At 45.2% G+C, this 14063-nt stretch overlaps 1 protein-coding gene across 1 annotated transcript in view; it reads left to right on the plus strand.

The window, feature by feature from the left end:
- The window catches only part of SREBF2 (sterol regulatory element binding transcription factor 2), a 268321-nt gene that overhangs the window by 36094 nt on the left and 218164 nt on the right, over positions 1-14063 (plus strand). Inside the window, exons 3-4 of the mRNA XM_069652776.1 lie at positions 10112-10226; positions 13229-13410. Of these exons, the coding sequence (XP_069508877.1) occupies positions 10112-10226; positions 13229-13410 (297 nt within the window). The remainder of the gene's footprint in view (positions 1-10111; positions 10227-13228; positions 13411-14063) is intronic.

The raw sequence follows: 14063 nt of genomic DNA on the forward strand, positions 1-14063 counted from the left end.
GAAAATGGATGCCCCCGTGTGCTTTCTTTGAGCTTGATTTGCTCAAAATGTTACATAGGGACTTGGAGAAAAAAAATTCAATTGCCAATCGATTTTTTTTTTTTTTTTTTGTATTTTTTTTTTAATATTGCCTATCGATTTTTTAAATAAAACATTTTGTGCGAACCATTCCTTTAAGCAAGCTGTCAAATCCCCGACAGACCGTCTGTGCCTATATTGACAGCCACACAACCATCTGTGCCAAACACCAACTGTATCCCACATTAGTAGTGCCCACACCGACAGCCCTATGCCGACAGTGCACGAGGACTGACCGTGCTCCACAGCCAGCAGTGTTCCACATCTCAAGGTTTTCCACAGTGGCATGCATTCCACAGTGAGAACTCTGTGCTAGCAGCCTCACGCAGATGTGTCCCAGAGCAATTTCCCACACTGACACCAAGCCATATACCTGCAATTACTCACACTAGCCTTATCACAAATTGACAGTGCCCACTTATCCAGCTCCACAGCTGGCAGTGGTCCACACCAACCGTACCCCATATCTGCAGTACCCACACTGGCGGCTCTAGGCCGACAAGGAGTGCACCAAAATGATTAGTGTTCCGCAGCTGACACAGTGCCACCATGATCATCAACAGCCCTGAAGGGACCGCCCCCCACAATCTATCTCCTGCAAATAATCAACAGTGCCTTATTAACCAAGAGCCCACAACTCTGTGACAGCACTGTTCACACATACGGGTCCACAGCATGCATTGTCCCACCCAGAGAGTGCTCCACCCCATAGCGGTCCGAACAGCACTTGTTCCACTTTCATGCCGTTGCTCCTTCGGTTGCGCTGCCTCCTTGGGACGCAATAAAGACGTCCCTTTTTCGTTTTGTAACCGGAAGTGTAAACATGTAAAGCAGGCACATGTGTTCTCAAAAGGTTCACAAACCAAAACTGTGCAAAGAAGAGAGTGCTAGGTCTGGTGAGTTTTTAAATCATCTGAACAGTGTGATGGCAGTTTCAACACCTAAGCACTGGAAATTAAATTGATATACGGACGGGCTTACATATAAGCGTCATAAGCAGTAGCATCCGGACTGGTAAGTTGTAACGCTCCCACCCGAGGGGCCTGCGCCTACGCGTCCATTTTAATTGTTTTACAGTCTCCGCACCAGCATGTCAGTAGCCACAGCAGCAATGTCTTGTGCTAGTAGTGCTCCTAGCCTATTCACCAACACTGCCCACACCCCACAGCAACAACCTCACTTCCAGCATTCCCACATTGAGCAGTGCCCCTCATCAACAACACACGCCCCAAAGAAGGAACCACCACAATACACTCCACTCCCGAGAACCCACGATCCGGCCCAACTTTCCTGTTTGAGAAGGAGATATGGCAGGCTGGATCTCCTTCTCAAACTGGAAAGTTAGAATATGAAACGACTCACACTCACACACTCCCTCGATCAGCACGAGCATGCGCCGCTGCATGGCTTCTCCTTCGTTCTGGAAAAACAAAGGCTGAGGCTGCGCAGCAGTGCACTGTGCAGGGGCCTGTGCAGTTTATTCCCTGGCCTGGCCACATACCAAATGCGCAGGCACGGGGCACGCATGAGCCCGCTGTTTTAGCCCGCTGCAGACAGTCTGCAGAAGAAGTTAACCTGTACTTTTTGCACGCATGCTGACAAGACAGCTGCAGCCTGCCTGCCGACTTATTTTTACACACTGCAGAGACACCATTTTGGGGGGGATAAATGCCATTATATCCCCCCACTTAAAATTGTGGGGGGGCATTTGTCCCCCATATGTCCTATACCCATGCTTCCAGTAGGCTTAAAAAGAAACTATGGCAAAGACAAAGTAACCCAGTCTCCAGCCAAACCAGGTTCTCAAATGCAGCAACCCTTCTTTGTGGCAATCCTTCAGTAATTCAGGTAAAAATATAACGATAGGAGGAACGTACAGGGTTCCCCTAGATGAGCAAATTTACTCAGGAGCTGGCCTAAGCCAGCCACCCAGTTGCAAACCATGCTTACAGGTTTTTGGCTAAGCCAATCAAATCTGGTCCTAACAACCGGCAGACACATAGGTTCATCAATACATGCTGTGTTTTGGTCTTAACTGGGGCAGAGAATCTAGCCAACCCAGTTTAAACCACTTTGGTGCAGAGTGAGTCCGCATCAGCACAACTCCAGTTTCAAGCATGCTTTGCTTTCCATACAGACAAATGGATGGCCCACCACAGAATGACTGGGATCAAGACTTCAAAAATGCGTTGATAAACCCACTGGCTACCATTCTGGTACATTGAGCTACTAATAGTGTCAAAATGACTGTGCCCCTCGTGAAGCTGAAACTAAATTAGTTTCCACAAGCCTATCCCCAACACACTCCCAGGGTGATAGAATAACCCTGGGGCCAAAGTGGGATGCTTAAAATTCACCCCTGCCCTTGTTGCCACGTGGCCTACTAGAGGAGCACTTCGGGGGGAAAAAAAGGTTGCACTGGTAGGGGTACTTCAGTGGGAGCCCCCCCTTGTCACAAACGTAAACCATAAAAGGGAAGCCAGCAAAAGGTTTAGGGGACCCACAAAGCAGACCCAGGCAACCCTACAAATTGGGTTCTGTCCTAACTCTTTTCACAAAATTCTTCTGCCAACCCTGCGGTAATCAAACTAGTTGCTATCCTCTGGCTGTGAAAAGTGAAATGTCAAATGTGTGCGCCCGTGCAGGAGACAATGGTTTGGTATGCAGAGCAACAGGCTGCATCACACAGTTCTTCTCCCTGTCATTAGTTAGGATTTCCTTGCATTATAATTCGGAAAGAGCCATGGACTAGGAGTAATAGATACCTACACGTTTAATGTTTTGCTTCTCCAGTGTTGGCATAGATTCACATGTCAATCACCTGTCTCTCCGAGCGTTGTGTTAACATTTTTAAGCTGTGTCTCTGGCTTCATCCCCGTTTCCAAAACTGTTTCACTGACCTTTTTTCCTAATCTTGTGATGGATTTTCAGAATTGACCGTTTGGGTGGATTTGGAGAGGGCACCAGTATCGTGAACTGGAAAAGACACGAGTCCGGCGGTAACCGCGGCGTTAAAACCGCCTGGTTACCGCCGGACTCGTATTACCATTCCGCCTCTGTGACTCCCGGAATTACCAGGGCATTACAGCCCTGGTGTCCCGGGAATTCCAGAGGCGGAATTCGGTAAATCCCCGTTCCCATTGAGTCCTATAGGACTCAATGGGGAAGTGGAAACACCAGCACCATCTTGTGATGGTGCTGGTGTTTCCACGTCCACCTGCAGGCGGGAGGTGTTCAACCTGCCAGGTCAGACCTGGCGGGAAGATCACCTCCCGCCTGCAGGACTCTGGATCGGGCGGTCTGGAATTAACAGTGGCGGTGGGTTTACTGCCACTGTTAATTCCTGACCGCCCGACCTGTAATGAGGCCCACTGATGTCTAGCCAAACCCAATCAAGGTAGAGTAGTAGAGAAGTAAAACTTGGACACGCAATGTGGTGGTCTAGGGCTACATGACGCACACACCTACAATAATTAAAGTAGGTACCTTATACACAAAACTACTCGGTTATTTGGTAGGCCATTGAATACACGGTAAGCAAGAAAACCCCAGGTAAATATCACACAACTAATGTTCTATACATTCACTATTGGGAGTTCTGGTAACAGAACACCAGCACTTTGCTTTTAAGACAGTTATGCAATAATAGCAATGTCAAGAGCAACACTTTAAGTAACTGTGTAGGATAAAGCAAGTGAAAAAAACAGAGCAAATAATTTGGAGCCAGATGGAGATGGGTACATACATTGATAGCAGGGTTGGATTTATTAAGGACCTTGGGCCTCATTAAGAGTGTTCCAGTATCCTGGTGGTATTACCGCCAGGATACCGGCAAACTGAATCATTGTTACCCGCACTTGGTCTGCCGGAATTACTGGCAGATTACAAGTGCTGGTAAATCCCCATTCCATGGAGTTCCATAGGACTCCATTTGGGGGATTTACCAGTATTACTGGCAGTTTTTTTTTTTGCCCGTAGGTTGTTGGATTTACTTCTATCTCTTAGCTGGAGGTAAATCCACCATCCCTACTGGCAAACCTGTAGTTGGCCGTTCCAGTAAAAGTGCTGGTAAACGTTACCAGCATTTTACTGTGTACCGGCCAACTTGTGGTGAGGCCCCTTGTCTTAGGTTTACTTGTGGGTAGTCTACCTGTTTTCTAAGAATTGGGGCCTAGTGCCCAGAAGTCACCTGCTCCACAATCTGTACTTCACAGGAGGATGTACTTTGTGATTAGCGAACAAGAGTTGCCAAAGCAAATGGTTGTGCGTAAATGTTCTAGAAATTGAATAAGATAAAGTTTCTCTCCTAATCCATCTAGAGCAAGACTGAGGGGGTGTGGGTGGGGGTGATGGGCAAACCTTGACAGGATCACCACTTAAGACTTCGTCTGCTAGCCCCAGTTACTTCTAGGCTTGGTACGGTCGATGGAAGTCCAGGGATCGTGGGTGCAGATGCTTTCGGCATTGGGATTGGGTCCGACTAGTCGGCGGTTGTGGACTCATACGAGACCGTTCTGGTGTTCTGGCCAGCCATGGCATGACGAGATGAAGACCTCCACAGAACAGGAGACCTGCAGGACCCAAAGAAGGCTGGTTGCAGCTATGATTACTGTGATCAGGTGGAAACAGGTTATTCTTGCGGTGCGAATAAAGTAGCAGGCCCTGCACAGCTTCTGTTGTGCTCAGGAACGCGTAAACTGCAGGAGCAGGTGTTTTGTTACACAAGCTGAAGATCTGCAGAGTTCTAAGGATGAACTTGGAATGACAACTGATGCAGCGAGGAAGCCCAGGAGAGACCTGGTCAGTCCACTGGGTGGTCCAGGGACACCTGAGAGGTTGTTATCAGTCCAGAGGTCGAAGCACTGACAAGGGCCTTCTTGAGATCAGGTGAGAGGAGCAGGGCTTCACTGGGTCTTGGCTGGAGACAATGTTGCTAACCTGCAATGATTGTCAGCGGGCTGCAATTCTTCGTAGTACCCTTTGCTCCAACGATGATCTGTTGAATGGCTGCAGGAGTCCTCCTTTTATCCAGGATTTGGACTGACGTCACCCTCGACCGCTAATGGTAAGGATCTGCACCATTCAAGCTGATGGGGGCTGTCAAGTCATGGATAGCCTCAGCCCAGCAACCGACACACTGTGGCTTAGATGTGGACTGGGCTCCAGACGGACCCAGCCACCGCATCCTGACACACAGACTGCCATTTTTCCGGTTAAGGGCTTTCCATATATGGCGTTTCCAGACCCCATAGGGCCGAAAGAAGGCCAAGGCACAAAATGGCAAATGTCTTGCGCCATTGCCAGTTGAGGGTATTCAGTACTCTAAATTGCATTGAGTAAAAACAACTGTGGTAGAAAAATATCGGTTGGCACCAGCCCATCCTGGACACATTGTGACTGGAAGAACAAAGTTGCAAAAGGAAAAGTATCCAAATTGCACTTATATGCAGCTTGTAAAAACAAAACAAAACGAATGGTACTAAGGAAGACAGGTCTCCCAGTATTGATCGTATTAGGCACTGATCAGTTTCCCCATAGAAGTGCGCAAAAAGCAAAGGAAGTAAAGATGAGGTCTTTACTTGCCTCTAAAAATGTCAGGAAGCAGACTATTGCAAACAGACGGTGTCCCGTTGCAGTCTATGGGAGGATAGTGGTAACACGAAAATCTTTCCCAACACCTATTGTGTTACAAATCGAGGGCTCCCAAGGTGCTGAAGTGTGTCCCCTATGCCCCCGAGAGCTCGTATACCTCTAATGGTGGGTACCCCCTTGTTTTCCGGAACACATAGCTCTAGGAATCCTGGGATGGTGATGGCAGTGATGCGAAGTCAAAAGTTGCCGGGCATTTAGCAATTTACTTAGAGAGAACATAAACTATTACCTGACACAGAACCCTTGGGTGGCATTCCTGTTTTGTCACTCCTGAAGGAGTTCTACAGCTAAACCTGGTTTTCTTGAAAAGAATGGATGCCAATGTTGACTGTGTTGGGCCTTGGCTATAGCTGGGGCAGGCAAGACCAAATGTAGCCAGTGTGTGAATAGAATGTCTAGGATCCAAGGCTGAAACCACATCCTGTTTGCTTGTCTGGGAAGAGGTCATGTAGGTTTTCAGTGTGGTGACCCCCTAATGACGGAGTGGTTGCCAAATGTTTGAAAGGATGGCTATTCCGAATGTTCTTCTTAGTTGACACTGTTGCCAATACTCCTGTAACATGGGTGTCTCTGCACCTTTACTTTTTCCTCATCAAAACAGTGTATTGCACATAGCCTGAAGCTTTTATATTGTATAAGTACCCGGTGTGGGACAATCAGATTGTTAGAAACGATCTGAATGTCCCACGCTGGGTAGTTACTGGGAAAGACTCTTCTGAGGCGCTCCGTTCAGAGTTCTGTGGAATTTTGTTACCTTTCTCCCCCGGCGGCCATGGAAAGGGAGAAAGGGAGAAGGGGACTACTTGGCACTAGCTTACAGCAGGGATCAGTCACAAATTTCACAATAGAACTACGCTACCTCAACACAAGAGACCAAATTATAACATTATTAAAACACATTATTTCCTATCAAAATAGTAAATCGCAGATCACAAAACCATATCAACAGCTCAATACACACACGATTTCCATAAAAATATAATTATTGACTTGATAAAGTGATAATTTGTGTGGTTTAAAAACTACCCCCACGGCTCTCCCTTGTATGTACTCCTGCTTGTATTGTACCATTCTCGGTTGGAGGAGTTCAATATGCATATGTTGATGGAGGGGGCAAAAGTGTGTGTGTCTGTCTCTCTCCCCGTGACCGTTTCATACAGGTTATTGTAGCAGGAGCAAAAGTGTCAGTCACACCCTGCCTGTCTTTACTTGTGGTAACTTCTGCAAGCCTCCGACACCAGCGCTTTGGCTGCAGTTGCAAAAGCCTTGCTGCAGAGCAACCTTCCAGAAATCTAGGCACTGGCCCTGGGTGACCAGGAAGCTTTTTCCATGTTTTTTTCAACGCCGATAGTCTCCCTCTTAAGTTACCATGGTCTTTTAGTACCATAAGTGAGGCTGGCCATTAAAAGTAGGGATGCCAATAACTAAACCGTGTGAGCATGCACCTCTTAGAGAGAACTTACTCAAGATGCCCTCTTATATGGCTCACTGTGTATTTTGTCTGAAACAAACCTAATATATCAGGGTCTTTAAATATACCATCCTTCCCACAGAGCTCAACACCCACTCAAGCCCGAGGGCGGCCTTAGGGAGGGGGAGATAATAATCTGGCCCGACTTGAAAAAGAGGTTGAAGTAAAGCATTAACCCCAACCACCAGGTCCTGGCATTGGGTAAAACACACAACATTGCCCCGTGGATGTACTGTAGAGAATCCAGAGAGTGTCAATCACGCGGATGAGTCGCAAGGCACCAAGAAGCCAACCCAAAACATTTGAGGGCTGTGATGAATTTCTGCTGCAGCATCTATCAAAATGACAACCGGCATCCCTTGCACTGCTCCATTCCTGGATTCTCATTGACTGAAGGCAACCATACAACCAACTCTACCCCTATACACGCCACAGCATTACAGGTATAAGCTGGGCTGGGTTGAATGCTTCCAAGGTCCCTCTGCTCCTTGCCCTGCGTGACCTGACGAGGAGAAGCAGAACAATGAAGGGCTTCTAACTGGCAGAGCCTGAAGCATATGGCTACAAGACAGATCAAAGACTCCTGGTACTCTGAGGAACCTCAGGCTTTCCTGGACTAAGTCTCTGGGCTTCTTTCTGCTCCTCGTGGCAACTGTCAGTTAAGATAGTTTAGTTGACTGCCAGTAGCTTCAAAGTCGACTTGCCTGCGTAGAATTTATTTTCTCAGCACCAGAAATGTTTCTACCAAAAACGGGGAGACTCTGCTGCTGGTAAACTTTGACTTTTTTCAAACTATTCACAAGGCTTTGCAGCTTGTGGTTTATTTGTATTTACCTTGAGGGCAGATCCATTGGCTTTGAACCAGTGTTATTGAACACCTTGGGTGATATTAATTCTCATTAGATTAAAATTTGCTATTGGAACATTCTAACCATAATTTGCTCCACGGTGGTCTCTGGAGGCGCTGAGCTCCCATGGTGACCCGATCAACCTGGAGCACGCAAAAAAAAATAACTAAACTATTTGATATTTGGTTAACTGTAAGCTTGCTTTGGCCTTTTTCCTGCACAGTAAGCTAAATATCTATTTTGACTGATACGTTGTGGGGACGTTGCATTCATGAATGTTAGAACATGCTGTACTGTATGTCAGTTTGTTTAGGGTCTGTTTCTTGGGCCCAAATATATCCACATTCTTGGCTTTCAGAGTTTCCATTTAGAAGTTCGACTTCACAAGTGGGAGAATGGCCAGGGCAGTCATGGCAACAACCAGCAGGTGTGAGCTGGTTTTAAGGTACAGTAGGTACTTTATATTACTCAATAAGTAAAGACTGTAAAAGTATATTCCTTAGAATACAGTTGTGCATAGGCTGTAACCACAGACTATACGGGCAATAACATAGTGAAATTCTAGGGATTCCCTGTTTGAGGGCATAGTTTAAACCATAATATCACGGTTTTCATATAGCGCCTCGTGCCTCATTCCTCCATCTTTGAAATGCTGTAATAATTCAATGGCACTCAATTCATCGACTTTAGAAGGATGACGATCTGAGTGGGCGCTGTTAAGATTGTAAGTGACAAGATGGGCCCCTTCTAAACGTGCTCCGTTATCTTTCTGGCTCCAGGAAATCGTATGAAATACTCACAAACATGCCTACTTGGTGTAGTTACTAGTTGGTAACCTTTTTGGGAGCCTACATTGGCTTAATTGCTGTTAGCCTGAGCTGCTGAGAGTCGTGCAACTTGGCACTGGGACGAAGATGGCAGAATAAAATCAACCAATCTTATGCAAATGACTTGACCAAATGTAAGGTCAATTGCACACACTGACTGGTTGGGTGTTTAAACCACTATCCAGTCATTGTTAGTCAAGCAGGGCCACGACATGGCTATATGAACACACACAATATGCGAACACTATGCATCATGCAATGACTTTTTCCTTATTAAAACCCAAGAAACCCGTGATGATTACCTTCACCAAAAGGACTTGTGAGGTGTCATGCAGTTGCTGATGCCTGCAAGGCAGGAATAGTGCAAAGTCTGTCCATAGAGTGTTAAGGGATGACCACAAGAAATGTGATAGTTGCACTCGCTGTTGAGGGGTCAGTGGGATTTTAGTTCTGGCCATTAGGTGGCATTAAGACACCGCCTGTAAACTGAATCTTTTTCTTTGGAGTGCAGCTAGGAGAGAGATGGGGAGATGCAAAGCTTGTAGGTGTTATTTACCCACATTAATTCCTATGGCCATTCCAACCCATTGTCTGCCCCTCCACGACCAAAACAACCACCCCCCTAAACCCCCCGGAACCTCTCAAGTAGCTTTATCAAGCAGTATCATCAAATTGTGTGCTCGAAGTGCCTGATGGTGTTATTTCAAAACAGCGTTCTTAGAGTTTATGGCTTAATTGGAACTGTACATGTGCTTCTGGTGTAATACAAATGCCTGCGTCTTCAACCACTTGTTTTATAATCAGTATCTGTGCCCTTTACTGTAGTACTGTTAAAACGAGCATTGACAAAGTCAACAGGTTCGACTTGTGTATAGTTAAGCAGACATTTGCCTGGAACTGCTCATACCTGCCCAGGCGCTGCACCGTTTTACTGCTGCTCCCATTATTGGTCAGTTAGTACCATTATAGCAGTGCTTGGCAAACAGCGATCCCATGCCTACACAATAGCCAACACTGATGGCATTCTCGGTGCCTGTTTTTGAATTGTATTCTGTATTGTCTTCAGAGTAGTGTTCATTCTTTGGTTTAGTAGGAATGGGTCTGCACGCAATGCTTGCCTCTCAAGAAGTGCTTCATGCTTTACTCTTTCGCACAAATGCCACTCTTTGGCCAAAGTATCTCTTGTAAAGTATTTTGAAGTTCATTCCATCTCCTCTCTCCTGCCTGTTTTACAGATGCATAAATCTGGTGTCTTGAAAAAGGCCATCGATTATATAAAGTACCTGCAGCAGATGAATAGCCGCCTTCGGCAGGAGAACATGGCCCTCAAACTGGCCAATCAGAAGAACCGTGAGTCCTGCGCACTGCAGCACAGCTTGACCTTGCACTCGAACCCTGTGTCCCCAGCCTCACCCGCCCACAGGCGCCTCTTTCCTCGCCGTTTCATATGACGTATTTGCAAGGAGCTAGTCTGACGCTTCCTTCCTGCTTTAATACATTTTTCTCTCTGCCGGCGTCTGGCAGTTACAGTAAAAAGAACATTCCAGAATCCATGGCCTCCTTCACACTCTTCTCTCTCCCCCTCCTTCTGTGACGTTTTTTTGTATGCATTTGCAGTACGTGCCAGCTTCAACGTATTCTGGCTTCTTCTGTGTGATTCTTTTTCTTTACCGAAAACAAAACACAACTACACTTCCTCCCCTTTGTTCCTAACAAAATAATATTGCAACAAAGATTGTCATGAAACAGGACACTATTTCCTGCCCATCCTAAAAAGTGTTCTTCCTTATTGCATAGTTGTGCCCAATGCAGTGGTGAGATGGGTGAAAGAGGATTGTCATTCCAAGTGCCTGTGCTTCCTTTCCAATCACTGTGATGTAGATGGCTGTAGAATTTCATGCTATTCCTTCGAGTATAGGCATGCAAAGGGAAGCTCCCACATCCTCTGTGCTACATCTCTTAAATGTTTCCACTATAGCAAAAGCACAGATGGCAACAACGTTTTACATCAAATTCAAATATACCTGCTTTGAAAAGTTATTTTAAAAAAAAATTTTTTTTTTTACACAATTATGTCTTTGCTGGTATGTTTTACGAACACATAATTGTTGTAAAATGGATAAATAACATTATCTGACTTATATACAGGCAGGGAGAAAAAAAAGGATGGAACATGTGCCGAGTGTGAAGAACTGTTCCTAGACACCTATCCCCCCACATGCCCAGAAATGTAATGGAAATGATGTAAGGATAATTCAAATCTTCAAATGGAAACCATACACAATCCTCAAAAGCGCTGAGCTGTATGTATTGCCCCCCATGTATATGTATTCATAGGGTGGCACTTCAGACCTCAAGTTCCCCCTAAGGAGGTTGCATGTTGAGGCTTCCCAACTTAGTGGTGTTGGTGCCAAGTTTTGTGGAGAATATTGAAATTAAGCCACACTTTCGTATCTGGATAAAATGTGGACTTGTTGAAGGATTTCTTGGTTTTTGGAAAATGCTCAAAGCCTGTTAGTGTAGAATATTAAGTTGTACGTTTGCTATTAATAGAAAAAACCTGGCCGACGGTGATGCATTGGAGGCTGCAGTGAAGGATGTGAATGGGAGAGGACAATGATTGTTCCGACCAAACCTAATCTGCCCTAAAAGCAGTTGGAGCTCTGGATAAGTGCACACGTTTACACTAGACTAGCTTTTTAGGAGCATGAAGCTAAGACAGGCCAACCTTTTATCTTGTCAGTTAAAAAAAGCAGAGGAGTCAACGTTTAATTCTATTATGACCCAATTGATGGGCTCATAAGAGCCACTGTAGGGGATCAAATTAGTTTTATTTCCCTGGCTGAGCTTTTAGAACTTTTGAAACACTTTATAGTTTATTTTGTTCCCAGGTTTTAGTGAATGGGATTGTTTTCTAAAAGATTTAAACTTTGAGATACAAGATCAGAGAAATCCTTCTCTCATTATTACTTTACCTTGCCTTTGAACCCTTAGCAGTAGCAAGAAGTGAACATTAGGCTTCAAAGTATTCAAGTGTGGGATGGTTCAGTCTGCAACAAATGTGTTTTCCTTATCAATTGGATGGGACTAGACTGATATGCAAATGGATATTTCTCCTCTGTGAAGGGTGCAGTGAGCTAAAACATGGCTGTATACCCTCCCAAGTTAGCACCTTCCCATAGAACTGGTTATTTGGCCATGTTTGTTCTCGGTAGAGGGGGTCCCAGCCATTTCTTTTGAATGTTTAGGAACTTGGGGTTTCACCCCCAAGTTACCCAGGGTAATCCAGACATGGACACCTTGCTCACTGTGCTTAGAGAGGCTCTGCTTCACCTCGCTGATTAGGCCCGACTAGGCCGAAACGCGTGTCTGGGGTTGCTGTTGGTACTGTTGTTCAGAGAATTGCCTAGCATTTTGGTGCTGGACTGCCTAATCGGGTGGGACCAGACTGACATGCGAATGGATATTTCTCCTCTCTGAAAGGAACAGTGAGCTAAAATATGTATTTTAGACCCTCCCAGGCGGGCACCTTCCCATTGAACCAGTATTTGGCCATGTTTGTTCTCAGTAGACCCTTCTGTGAATTCCTTATTAATTTGTTTGTCCTGCTCTCAGGGCATAGGGTCAAAAGAGGAAGTCTGAAATTCAGGCTTTGTCTTGCCAAGGGGCACGATGTTCAGGGACTTGGTCTTGAAGTGATTGAATATGCATACACTTTACCTAGAGATAAGTGATCAAGATCCTGGACCATGTTCTTTCAATTATTTCGACGATGCTTGATTAGATGGTTTTGGTTGGTTTGTAAGTATGATGGCAATAGTGTTTGGGTGGTCCAGCCTCATCCTGCCAGGGTGAGCATCGAGGTTTTATTTAGGAGATTTTGAGAAATCCAGTGTCTTAAGAGGCTTGTAGAGCTTTGCCATCACATCGTTTTGGCCATATGCAAACTAGGAGAGTTTCCTTGCTTTCGTATTATTTATAATTCTTGTCCGGACTAGACCCCGTGTTCGACTATCATTCTCCCCTTTTTCGACAAGTAACCATGCAGATTCTTGATTGGAATTTTTTAAGAACGCAGTAAATACTGTGCTGAGTAACATTTACTAATCCGAAGCAACTTGTGTCTTGGTGGCCCCCACCTCCCTCTCCACCACCCCCTTATCTTAAAGGATCTAGGCGATTTAGGTACACTTACATTTTTGTTCTATGTAGATCTGTTGCGGTAGGCACTGAATCCAATTTATTTTTAAGTTTGTATTTTGGAGTCCAAACATTTGAATTTGGGGTGGATCAAATTGTGCAGATCTATTGTCCTACATGTTTAACTTATTTTACTGTCTTCCATCCTACAGAGCTTCTGAAGGGTATCGATCTCAGCAGCTTGGTGGACACGAGCATGGACATAAAAATGGATGACTTCAACCACAACATCCTACTTATGTCCCCTCCTCCCTCTGACACTGGCTCGCCAGGTGGCCTTTCCCCTTACTCTGTAGAGTCTGAGCCTGGAAGCCCTTTGCTGGATGATGAAAAGGTAAACTGGCATGTTCTTTGCGAAAACCTGATGTGCAGGGCAAGATGTTGTGGATGTAGGGGCAGGCATGGAACGGTGGGGTAGAGCCTGTTTGAACTCTCCTTTGTAAACCCATTTTATTTGCAGTGTCTTGAGGGACCAAGAAGTTTGCATAGCAGCAAATTGTTTGAGCTCTGACCAGGGAGAATGTGTTTCATTTATAAGTGGCTTATCTCCAATCATTTACTTATGCTCTGTGGGTGCACTGCCAGGCCTTATCTGATGTACTCTGGAAAATAATTCCACAGAACAGAAATGACCATTACTACAGTGAAAATAAAGGAAAAGCCTGATCGAAAATGTAATAAAAAAGCCATGCTTTCAGCAGCAGCATGGCTTAGGAGCAGGTGAGAAAAGTTAGAAGAAGTTTTGGGAAAACGAGGTGTAGAGTCCTTCAAGAAGTGTGGATAGTGGATGGAAATTGGGATGTTCAAAGAAAAAAGTGCATGGCTGATCTAAAGGGAACTGCGTGTTCTCACCCATATGACCAAATCGGTAACAAACCAATACATTTTTAAAACAAAATGTACTTTTAGCATGCTTAAAGTGAAATGAGAAATTGTATTGCGTACATAACTTCCAATTCCTTATTTGTAATCTTTGTTTTACCATTT

The sequence above is a fragment of the Ambystoma mexicanum genome, chromosome 3p, assembly GCF_040938575.1.
Source record: "Ambystoma mexicanum isolate Mex_15411 chromosome 3p, UKY_AmexF1_1, whole genome shotgun sequence".
Taxonomy (NCBI): Eukaryota; Metazoa; Chordata; class Amphibia; order Caudata; family Ambystomatidae; genus Ambystoma; species Ambystoma mexicanum.